The sequence below is a fragment of the Rhamphochromis sp. 'chilingali' genome, assembly GCF_963969265.1.
Source record: "Rhamphochromis sp. 'chilingali' genome assembly, chromosome: 9".
Lineage (NCBI taxonomy): Eukaryota > Metazoa > Chordata > Actinopteri > Cichliformes > Cichlidae > Rhamphochromis > Rhamphochromis sp. 'chilingali'.
This window is the reverse complement of record NC_137936.1, coordinates 27,774,923-27,787,763: the sequence shown is the minus strand read 5'-3', so window position 1 is coordinate 27,787,763 and position 12,841 is coordinate 27,774,923. Positions and strand designations below refer to the sequence as shown.

Genomic DNA, 12,841 nt, shown 5'->3' with positions numbered 1-12,841 from the left:
TAGTCAGCCACCGATTGTGCAAGTTCCCCCACCTAAAATGATGACGGAGGTCAGTAATTTGCACCAGAGGTACACTTCAACTGTGAGAGACAGAATGTGAAAAAAAAATCCATGAATCCACATGGTAGGATTTGTAAAGAATTTATTCGTAAATCAGGGTGGAAAATAAGTATTTGGTCAATAACAAAAATACAACTCAATACTTTGTAAAATAACCTTTGTTGGCAATAACAGAGGTCAAACGTTTACTATAGGTCTTTACCAGGTTTGCACACACAGTAGCTGGTATTTTGGCCCATTCCTCCATGCAGATCTTCTCGAGAGCAGTGATGTTTTGGGGCTGTCGCCGAGCAACAGACTTTCAACTCCCGCCACAGATTTTCTATGGGGTTGAGGTCTGGAGACTAGCTAGGCCACTCCAGGACTTTCAAATGCTTCTTACGGAGCCACTCCTTTGTTGCCCGGGCGGTGTGTTTTGGATCATTATCATGTTGGAAGACCCAGCCTTGTTTCATCTTCAAAGTTCTCACTGCTGGAAGGAGGTTTTGGCTCAAAATCTCACGATACATGGCCCCATTCATTCTGTCCTTAACACGGATCAGTCGTCCTGTCCCCTTGGCAGAAAAACAGCCCCATAGCATGATGTTTCCACCCCCATGCTTCACAGTAGGTATGGTGTTCTTGGGATGCAACTCAGTATTCTTCGTCCTCCAAACACGACGAGTTGAGTTTATACCAAAAAGTTCTACTTTGGTTTCATCTGACCACATGACATTCTCCCAATCCTCTGCTGTATCATCCATGTGCTCTCTGGCAAACTTCAGACGGGCCTGGACATGCACTGGCTTCAGCAGCGGAACACGTCTGGCACTGCGGGATTTGATTCCCTGCTGTTGTAGTGTGTTACTGATGGTGACCTTTGTTACTTTGGTCCCAGCTCTCTGCAGGTCATTCACCAGGTCCCCCCGTGTGGTTCTGGGATCTTTGCTCACCGTTCTCATGATCATTTTGACCCCACGGGATGAGATCTTGCATGGAGCCCCAGATCGAGGGAGATTATCAGTGGTCTTGTATGTCTTCCATTTTCTGATGATTGCTCCCACAGTTGATTTTTTCACACCAAGCTGCTTGCCTATTGTAGATTCACTCTTCCCAGTGCAGGTCTACAATACTTTTCCTGGTGTCCTTCAAAAGCTCTTTGGTCTTGGCCATGGCGGAGTTTGGAGTCTGACTGTTTGAGGCTGTGGACAGGTGTCTTTTATACAGATGATGAGTTCAAACAGGTGCCATTCATACAGGTAACGAGTGGGGGACAGAAAAGCGTCTTACAGAAGACGGTACAGGTCTGTGAGAGCCAGAGATTTTCCATGTTTGAGGTGACCAAATACTTATTTTCCACCCTAATTTACGAATAAATTCTTTACAAATCCTACCATGTGAATTCATGGATTTTTTTTTCACATTCTGTCTCTCACAGTTGAAGTGTACCTCTGGTGCAAATTACTGACCTCTGTCATCATTTTAAGTGGGGGAACTTGCACAATCGGTGGCTGACTAAATACTTTTTTGCCCCACTGTACCACTGCAGGTATTCTTTTGTGCATTAGCAACAAAAACTTAATTTGAGCCTGAGAGGGATAATTAGATTTTTATCAGGCATTTGTTCTTCTATGTATGGTTTTCATAATTCATTTTGTTTTCAAAAATGTTTTTCTCTACAATTTATATGTTTTTGAACTTCATAAATGTCAGGAGTCCGTAAACAGCAGTTTGACGTTTTCACTAAAAGGAGAAGAGAATTAAGTGCAGCGGAAAAGGCATTTGTGTTCTGCTATTGTTTTTCCACATTAATGCAGTTGCTGAGTCAGAATGCTGCTAATTTGTTTTATTCATATGGTCTTGCAAATGGAACATACTTGTTTCATGTAGAGAAGGGGATTTAAATTCAGATGCAGAGGAGAAGCACAACTTCTCTCCATGGTTGCCAAAAAAACCTTACAATAACTCAGAAGATCCGCATAATTATCAGCATACTGTAGCTCCACCCCATTTCAGCCTGAGTCTATTTACAACAATTTAAACCTACTGCGTGAGCATAGAGTGTGAAATTCAACTCTGCCTTTTATATCCACTTATATGATGTTCCCTATTCCTGAATTGCTTCATTTACATGGGTTTAACATTTAAAATTTGGAGTCACAGAATGAGTTAATGACTGAACTATCAGCATCTGCTCCTTTTAAGGGTCAGTGTGAGCTTAGATGTGTATTTACATACATAAAGTCTCAATATAGATAAAAGTGTACAGCTTTGGTATATGTAAACTGAAAAAGTACTTGGTAAATGGTGATCAAAGCCACTTTTCTATTTTATTATTTCATTTATTTCTTTTATGTAAATTGCTAGGGGGAAATGTTTTTTCTTTCCTTTGTGAGCAAAGAGGGGAAATACAAACCTTTGATATGAAAAGTAACAAGTAAGAGAGAAACAAGAAAGAGGATGGCAGTGAAATTAAAGAAAGGGGGAGACAGCAAGGACACATTTGGAGTAGATAAGGAAAGAACTAAAGCGATGAGTGAATGGAGTCTATTAACCGAGTGAGAGTGAATGAGAGAGAGAGAGAGAGAGAGAAAGACCACTGGTGCCGCAGCGGGACCGACTGTCACACGGACTGTCAGAGGGGTCGTTGCGGGGAGAGCTGCAGCTACTCGCCGTTTACAGGCAGTCAGACAAGAGGGAAAACATAAGAGGAGAAAGTAGGAGAAGAAGAGGAAAGGGGGAAGAGAACAAGAAGGAAGAGGAAAGCGCTACATTGCCAGTGGCTGCTCTTAACTGCTTGCCCTCACCTCCACCGGACAGGATCTACTGCCCCCATCATCATTCCTCTTCATTATTATCACCATCATCCTCTTCATTATCCAGACCTCTCTTCCTCATCACCATGCCGGGTTGGCGGCGGAACCTTACTTTCTGTCTGCAGCGGATGCACGAGGAAGGTAGGAAGACAAAACAAATTGCTGTGTGCGTGTGTTTGCACTAGCAAGTGCGCGGGCGTGTGTGTGTTTGCGCACGGGCAGCACGATTTCCTGCTGTTTAAATTGGGGCTGAAATATGAGCAGTTGGGTTCTGGAGACACTTTGAATCTTTATGATTTCTGCTTCATGTGCTCTGATTTTTCTGGATCACTGGAAGTGTGTGTGTGTGTGTGTGTGTGTGTGTGTGTGTGTGTGTGTGTGTGTGTGTGTGTGTGTGTGTGTGTGTGTGTGTTGCGTTGTTTGCGTTTTGTGGGTTGATTGAGAAGCACCTGCAGCTTCACTAACTGTGTGTGCGCGTGTGTGTGTGCATGGATACGCTCGGGCTGCTAGAGCTGCGCGCTGTGCGCACACGTGTCACCACGGGTTTGTTCCGCCGTTTCAGCAGACATTGCGCGAGGCTACTGATGCTGGCAGGTCAGGGCGCGTGTTAGTGCGCATTTATGTGTGTGTGAGAGAGAGATAGAGGGAAATCGAGTGAGAGAGACCCACAGACACGCAAACACATAGAGGCAGTGTGCTGGTCCTGCAGCATGAACACAGGAGAAGGCAGACAGTGATGATGTTGGTCAGCTAGAATGTGCACGTGCGTGATGTAGCTAAGAAGTGAATGCGCGCAGATGAGAAAGTATATGTTGCATGTGACATAGAGACAGAATGGTGCTGACAGTGGAATGAGAGAGAGAGAGAAAGATGTTCTGCATCCCTTTTCTGGGCATTTTTGTGTTTACAGACACACACACACACACGCTAATATTGTTAGCGTATTATTTTAAATAAGACACATATTTGACTTGGATTAAAATTCAGTGTTACATACCATTATATTGTGTGTGTGTGTGTGTGTGTGTGTGTGTGTGTGTGTGTGTGTGTGTGTGTGTGTGTGCGTGTACGTATGCTGGTGTGTGTGCATAACAGGATGGTCAGTTGTATGTGTGTGACCTCATGGTTTTATCTTTCCCAATAAAAAGTAATCTGCAGCATAAAGTCGAATTTTAAGCACCAGGGAGCTTCTAACTTTAAACAGGCTGTTTCTTGTGTCAACATGAGAAATCCCCCCTTGCCTGAAGTCAGGTTCATAAAAAATTGGAAAACATCCAGCATCTTTGGGGTGAATTTAAAAACTGTAAGCCAACTTTATTAATGTGGTCTTTTTTGAAAACCAGTTTACAAAAAGTTAAGGCTCTTGTAGTGGTCTGCTTAGCTCTTTTTTTTTTTTTCAAGATTACATGTTTAGCAATCACAGAAGACATTTTTGTGTCTGATCCCTTTAATGGAACAGTGACATTAATGTATTCTATCACAGTTGCAGAAAGTGTGCAAGTGCCTAAAGAGTGCTAGCAGACCATGTACCATCTAACCTCGCACACGTGTTTTTTGTTTTTGCTTTCTTGAGACTCCTCTACTTGTTTACTTAACCCATACTTGTGAGTGCAAGAAAGAGAGGTAGTGGACAGCTAAGTGAGAATTTATGGGCAGGACAGATGCCAGAGTTTGTGTGTATGTGCCTATGTTTGTGTTGGGTGTAAGGTTTTATTTACTGTATGGGTGTGAGACAGAGACCAAGTGAAAAAAGGTGGAGTTTTTTCAAGATTAGTGTGAGGAAAAAGAAATATGGGGCAACACAGAGCAAGACGGTGTTTGTTTATGATGTGTGTGAAAGAGAAGTGCAAGGGACGGAGGGAGATAGTGGAAGAATGCTGTGTGCTCTTAGTGTTTATTGGGCAGGAGATGCAGCTTTTACATTAGTATGCTGGTGACACTGTTGTTCATTGATAAGTGCCTTATGGATCTATGAATGGCTGTTTGAGGCCCCTTATTGTACCAGCCTTCAATGTTTTATTTTATTTTGTTATATTAGAGGGAGGGAATGAGATATGGGGGTTGACAAAATGTGCCAGGTAAAAATCTACTTGATAAAGGGCAGATATCAAAAAGGCAAAATAACATTAACACTTTCAAAGATATAGTCCAAACAGGACACAAGTAAAATATGCCACAATCAGGTCGTCTTTCAGAGATGCATACAAAGCTGTAGGCCTGAACAGACAAGAAGATGTGCTGAAGTTCAAACAGAATGGGGGAAGAAAGGGAATTTAAGTGACTTTGAGGGTGTCAGACGGAGCTGGTCTAAGTATTTCAGAAACTGCTGATCTGTTGGGATTTTCCCACACAACCATCTCTAGGGTTTACAGAGAATCATCTGAAAAAGAGACAGTATTTTTGAGCGGCAGTTCTCTAGACAAAAATGCTTTGTTGATGCCAGAGGTCAGGAGAGAATGGCCAGACAACTTTGAGCAAAGAAAAGAAAGTAACGCTAACAAGAAAAACAAAACAAAACATCTTGTCATGATCAAGGTATGCAGAAGAGCATCTCTGAATGAATGACTTGCTGAGCCTTAAAGCAGAAGGGCTGCACCAGGTGCCACTCCTGAACAGGAAACTGAGATTGCAACTTGCATGGGTTTAATTTCTGGTGTGACAATGTGACTGGTTGGGTCAGAATTTGACATACATATAAAACCTAAACATAAAAGTATGAATCCACCTTTTCATGTATCAATGGTACAGGCTGGTGGAGGTGGTCTAATGGTGTAGGGGATTTTGTTTTGCATACTTTGGACCCCTTAGCATTGTTTAACCCAGAGGTTCCCAAAGTGTGGGGCCCACCCCCTGGAGGGGGGGGGGGGGGCAGGGTCATTGCAGGGGTGGGGGGGGTGAAAAGGGAAAAAAACCCCGCTTGGACACTGCTAGCACGGGGCGCCCACATTGAACATTTTTCTTGTAAAACAAAGGGGGGCCTAGCAAAATAAGTTTGGGAACCGCTGGTTTAACCCATACAGCCTACCTGAACATTGCTGATGACCATCTCCACCCCTTTATACCCATTTCCCGATGAATGTTTCCAGAAGGACAATGTGCCATAGTGCAAAGCTCACATCATCTGAAGCTGGTTTTTGAACATGAGAGTGAGTTTACATTACTGAGACTGATGACAGAAAGTGTTGCTATGGTAGTATTTTCCAGTACATAAACAATCTGTATGCAATTTCTGAATCAATAACATGGGCTAGAATGCATAGAAATCACCATTTGCTCACATTAACTGGCATATCCAAGAGGGTTCAGCAGTCAGGTCATTTTCCGCTGTCAGCCGCATTTATGTTTTTATGTATATTTCAGTTTCACTAATGATCATTTCAAATCAGCAGGCTGCATAAAAACTATTAAAAGTCTCACAGGCATTTATACTTATTTATACTGAAATAAGTCCCTTCACGTTCAAGAAGCGTTGTTGGAAAAATAGAAAGGAGTCAGTAACTTCTTTTTTCGGATAAACCATTGTGTTGCATTGTGTGGGTTTAAGAGTGTGAGTGCATGTGTTTTGTGCAGTTAAAAGGAAATGACCACTGTGTAATGCATTTATAAGTAGCTTCCCCACCACCATGTAACAACTGTTTGATCAAAACATCTCATTCCCCTGCAGAAGGACAGATTATGGATAAGCAAGCCTGTCAGCATGTATGAGTGTGTGTTTTTGTGTGTGCCGTAGAGAGAAAAGAGGGGGGCAGTGTTTGTGCATGCAACACCCATCCATCATGCCAGAGATGGGGAGAAATTTAAGGGTTCAAATAATAATGGCAATTGTGATCTGCATGAAAGATGGAGGGAAGGACTCAAAGAGAAGGAAAGGTACAAAGAGCCAAATGAAAGGAGAGTCAGAGAGGGAGAGAGAGAAAGAGAGAGAGAGAGAGACAGAGAGAGAGACCTGACAGAGAATGTTGTAAGAAAGAAATGGATAAAAACAGAGGAGAGCATCAAGGAGAAAGATAGAGGGCTGGTTTCTAGTGCTTATCGTTTGAAGGAAGAGATCCCATTCATCAGGAGACTAAAAGATCAAATAATGTGCTGGTTAGTGGAGAGCAAGCCTGCCACTGTGTGTGTGAATGTGTAATAAACTGTGAGCTGGTGATTGAGCTCCAACCTCCCAAAAAGCCTTTTAATAAGGCTAAGTTGTGTTATCACTGATGGGTGGGGAGTTGAGGGGGCATGCAAAGAAGGAGCTCAGGATGTAAGAGGAGGAGATAGATAAGGGAAAAAAAGACTGGCATGTGTCAGATGGTACACTATGGACACTGAAAGTGCTAGTAACACTTAACATTATGGACATGCATGTTTATTTATAGATATTGGTAGAAATTACCAAATGAAACTATAGATGGGGGAAAAAAGTAGTACCCACCACAAATCTAATGGTTCAGAGTAAGGCTTAAGTTTTTTTGCTTTATTTTTTGCATTTAATTATAACTTTCATTTATTTATTTATTTAATTTTGACAGATGTAACAGCACTTAATACTACATGACGCTTCAAACAGCTGAACATTTGATAATAGGGTAACTACTTAATTGCTAACTGGAAATTGTAGATGGCTAATGTAGCATGATTTGTGATTCAACTGTTTTGCTTCATAAGATAATTCATCTGTATGCTGATAGAAATGTAATTATCAATAATAATGGATTGGATTTATATAGCGCTTTTCAAGGCACCCAAAGCGCTTTACAATTCCATTATTCATTCACTCTCACATTCACACACTGGTGGAGGCAAGCTACAGTTGTAGCCACAGCTGCCCTGTGGCAGACTGACAGAAGCGAGGCTGCCATATCGCGCCATCGGCCCCTCACCAGAAGGCAGTAAGGTAAAGTGTCTTGCCCAAGAACACAACGACCAGGACAGAGAGCCTGGGAATCGAACCGGCGACCTTCCGGTTACAGATACGCTTCCCAACCCCCTGAGCCACGGTCGCCCTCAACACTAGTAGCTACTTGTTGCTGAACTCTTTCTTTTACCTTTTATTAGTCCACATTTTCATTTTGGCTGTTTTCCACTGGGTTAAAGGGGGACATTGTTTCTCATCCAGGCGCCTATATAAATTCACCTTTGTAGGTTTGAACTGAATAGAAACCCTAATTCTGCATTTGCGCAACTGTGGTACCTTCAGTAATTGACATACATACATGTTATATGTCCATCACTGAACACTTAAGCCTGTTTATTAAGACCTTATAACTATTCACCCATTGTAACAAGTGCTCAGTGACAGGATAGCCAGCGTTGGGGAGTAATGGAATACATGTACCGCCGTTACGTAGTTAAAATACAAACTATGAGTAACTGTATTCCGCTACAGTTACCATTTAAAAAGGTGGTATTCAGAATACAGTTACTTTGTTGAAATAAATGGATTACATGGCGGTATTTTCCTGTTTCATATGTTAGGCTATGCCCTCTCTATTTTTTGTAATTTCACGCCGGTGGAAACCCAAACACAACACGCATTAAGAGGCTCTAATGTCTGTGTCTCAATCTCGCGTCTCAAAATGACGTGAAGAAATATTTGATTTAATATGAAGGCAATAGGCAGAGTGTTACAGGCATACCCCTAAAGAATGTAGCCTCATGGACAGTGTAGTCCATGCTGCAGGGAGAATGGGAGAAAAAGGAGAGTAGTAAAGTACGAGTTGTCACCAAGCAGAAACGGGAGCTGGAAGCATGTAAATATAATAATAACCACTTCAGCCAAAAAGAGTGCCTGACGAGCCCAGTTGTAAGTAAGCTATTAAGACTCGACTGTACACTGTGTTCGTGTTTTCCTCCTGTTAAATTCTCCCAATTCTTTCTATCTTTGGGCTGAAGGAAGGACAATACTCGGTATATAAATGCTCAATCAACAATCTTTTATTCCATACAATTCAACACTTTATGAGCATAAACCATCCGGATGGGGAGACATGCATGCAGAGGGTCACAGCAAATCTCAAACTGGTGTAGGATTACTCAAACTCTTATAGCCTCTAGTGGCCCCCACCTAGTCGTAAAAACCTAAACATTCACATTCTCCTAGCGAGCCTGACTTATAGCCTTGGCTCCATATTTTGTCTGCCTTCAACATACGGTGGGGGTGAAGTCTCCTGTGGAATGTGCTCTCTTTCTCCTCTACTATCAGAAAAAGCAAGGTCCTGACTCTCTGAAAACAGTATTTCTTATAACTCAGCAGTATAATGCATCATAAACAATATCATTCATTCACACTGAATCAGCAGTCTAATGTAATACAAATCAGTTTAATAACTGTAATAGTTATCACCTTCTTCTAATTCAGGAGAATACTACAAACTAAAACTACATAATAATTTCACAATCTTTAATTAGGGGTATAACATGGCATAAGATAGTATTATAATCCCACACTCCGAAACAATAAGTTCCAATGGAGCAGTCTTTCAACGCCTCTCTCTGTCTCTCGCTAGCAAAGTTGACCCAGACTACAAAGTAAAGCTAGTTTTCGGTTACGAGCCCGACACGAGCCCGACGTATTAGCCAGAGGTCCCTTTACTATGGTTCATTTTATATACGTGCAGAATAGTTTTCAATACGAGATTGCTGGAAAAAGTGCAGCTTTACCTAATGTCCACCCTACTGTTACTCATTTTATATTAAGATTAAAAATGGTATGGCGAATAACCTTCAGTAATAGTAATAAATCACACAGCAATAGTTCATTTATGTAGTTGTAAAAAAGTATGATAATATATTAAGTAATCCAAAGTATTCAGAATACGTTACTCTCATTGAGTACATTTTAAAAGTAACCTTCCCAACACTGAGGATAGCATGCAGACAAAGGAAGAACGCTGTTTCATCTGTACATTATGTCAAAGATATAGATGAAAATTATTGTGCTTGTTCTTTAAAATCATGTACCATAACAGACACAAAATACAAGACAAGGCAACAGAAAAGTGCATTTGAGAATAAAAAGAGAAGATATCTTGGAGTTGTTTGTTTATCATGGTTGTTAAAGATTACAGACTGGCATTTTTCTATACCAGTGGTTCAAGGTTCAAGGTTCTTTATTTGTCACATGCATAGTTATACAAGTATTACACACAGTGAAATGTAGCCTGACACGCTCCTCGACATGTGCAAAAATTGGGGGGGGGGGGGGGGGGGGGGGGGGTATAGAGGAAGAACATTATATATATATATATATATACATACGGTATGGGAACTCCAGGCCTCAAGGGCCGGTGCCCAGAGCTGGACTGGCCATCGGGCATACCGGGCTGATGGTGATTATTCGTTTTTATGGGCCGATGGTTGTTTTTTTGTTTTTTTTGTAACAGTATAAACAATGAAAGGTGGTGGATTGGCCAGATGCTGGACGATGTGTAAAAATAACTACTGCGTACTAGCTAGCATGACAGAGTTTCTATACTTCTGGGTGGGTGCTTTGATGTTACTGATAGTGAACTTTATTCATAAGGTTAGTTAGTAGAATTGCCAACTGTCCCGTAAAAAACAGAATCGTTCCGTATTCAGAGAAAATATCACGCGTTTCGTATTGAGCTGAGAATGAACACAGTTTGTCCCATACTTCAGCTAGAATGGAAAAAGACACAAAGCTGGAGTTGTTCTGTGTCTTTATGCTGCACAGGTGCCTCTTCTTCTCTCATTCTCTCCCCCTCTCTCTCCTGTTGCTATACTTCAATCATGAAACTGATCAATGATCAGTTGATTGACTTTTCTCTCTTGTTTGTTTATCGCCCACTTTGCGCCCAAAAGAAGAAACCAGCGGATGTCGCGCTATACAACAGCAGCACGTTTAAGCTTGATGAGCTGTTGTTAGAATTTATTTATTTATTAATTTCTAGTATCAGCTGATGTTTGCTGGAGCCACAGCTGTAAAAGCTGCTGGTCATGATATTGGTTTGGTTATCTGTTGAGAGGGAAACATGAAGATGAAACCAGGAGATGTCCTTACTGAATCATCAGAGCTGAACAGGTGATGGAGAAACAGGTTTACCTTTCAGGTGACATGAATGAGTTGAAGGGAAGTTATGAACTGTTTCTGAGAGACAAATAACACCAGGATCCTTTTCTAAGTAGCTGACAGCTGGTAACTGTGCAGGGGCGGGTCTAGCAAAGTTTTGCCAGGGGGCCAGGTAGGGCATCAACAGGGAAAGGGGGGCACAAAGAAATACTTTTCTTTCTTATTCTCATTTAAAATATCTCGCTTTTAATAAGTAATTATCTGAATCTTACAACCAGTTTTTATAAAATCTATAGACATCATACATATACCAACAAGACAGTGTACATCACTGTCACAACAGCGTTTGTTTTCATTCAAAGGCTTTATGGCTTTTCCTATAATAATGGTTGCCGGTCTCTAGTCAAAATGCCCGGCCCGATTTTTTGTCCCAGTCCAGCCCTGCCAGTGCCCTGCAGGTATTAGATATCACCATGGGTCAACACACCTGAATCAAATGATTAGTTCATTACCAGGCCTCTGCAGAACTTCAAGACATGTTGAGGAGGTCATTTAGCCATTTAAATCAGCTATGTTGGATCAAGGACACATCTAAAACCTGCAGGTCACCGGCCCTTGAGGCCTGGAGTTCCCCACCCCTGTTCTATACATTTGAAGAATGTATAGAATTAAACTGTATTAACTCTTGCACCAATAATCAATCATTATCAATAAAATCTTGCACTCTTGCAACAATAAAATCTATTTAGAAAATCTATTTGCTGTGGGGACAAGTAGGGATGGGTACCGGTGTCCGGTGCCATGATGGCACCGGTTCTGACATAAACGGTAGTAACCAGACCGAAAAGCAGCGCACATTTCGGTGCTTTATTTCGGTGCTTTTTTTTCCTGAACTGTGATACACTTTAGATTCTAGCCAATCATTTTACGTTTCCGAGGATAATAGGCGGGGCCAGGTACGTACGTTCTGTTAGAGCAGAGCTACAGATTAAAAATATCCAAGGCGAAGCGGTCAAAAGTCTGGCTGTACTTCATAGCAAAATATGCAAACTCAGCAGCAACAAGTGCTTTAAGCTGATACTGTGATACTGTCAAAGGAGGTAACACCTCAAATCCGATGAAACACCTGGCGACGCATAGCGTTTTTTTTAAAAGCCCAGAAATGCGCCATATTTGATAGCTTGCTGCGAGACCTCACACCGAGCACATCTACTGCGGGTGGGTTGCCTGTTATGCAACATCCCCCAAAAACACGAAGAGGAGAGTCCTGGCCCCTAGCCCTGCCAGTGTAGCAGAAATGATGACGGATGATGGTGGCAGCAGCCGTTCTTCTCTGCGTGAGTAGCTAATTTACGTTGAGTAGGCTAACCACGTTATTACATTAATGCATGTAAGGTGAACTAGCAAACATCATCATAGCTACATGCGGCTGTCCTCTTGTTTGATGGCAGATACTCCCTTCACCCTGGCTAAAAAGGCTAAAATGACCAAAGAAAAAGTGGCCAAGCTTGAAACCTGGATCCCCCGTAGCCGGTTACCAAGATTACGTGAAGTTCCCTCAGAAGGTCTGCTAGATGATGTTAATGCAGCACTACGGGCAATACCTACAACCACGATTACCGACACTAACAAGCTGATCTACAATACGGCAACAGTGATCAGTGAGATGCTTGGCTACAAGTTGAACAGCGACAAGGGGCAGTACCCTCCATGGAGAAGGAGGCTAGAGGGCAAGATCAAAGTAGCACGGAGGGAGGTTAGCCAACTAACGGAGTTGCAGAAAGGTGCGACAAATAAGGTGCCTAAGAAATACAGCAAGCTGTCCATACCTGAGGCCTTGGAAACTGCCAAGCAAAGACTCACAGCCTTGGCCAGCCGCTTGAGGAGGTACACCAGAGAGATAGAAGGCAGGAGAATAAACCAGCTGTTCTCCACAGAACCAGCAAAGGTGTACTCTCAGTGGCAAGGG

At 42.1% G+C, this 12,841-nt stretch overlaps 1 protein-coding gene across 1 annotated transcript in view; it reads left to right on the top strand.

Moving 5' to 3' along the window:
- Positions 1–2,830: 2,830 nt before the first annotated feature.
- grip2b (glutamate receptor interacting protein 2b) overlaps positions 2,831–12,841 on the top strand; it is a 290,071-nt gene continuing 280,060 nt past the window's right edge. Inside the window, exon 1 of the mRNA XM_080890400.1 lies at positions 2,831–2,996. Coding sequence (XP_080746526.1) covers positions 2,942–2,996 — 55 coding nt within the window. The 5' untranslated portion in view covers positions 2,831–2,941. The remainder of the gene's footprint in view (positions 2,997–12,841) is intronic.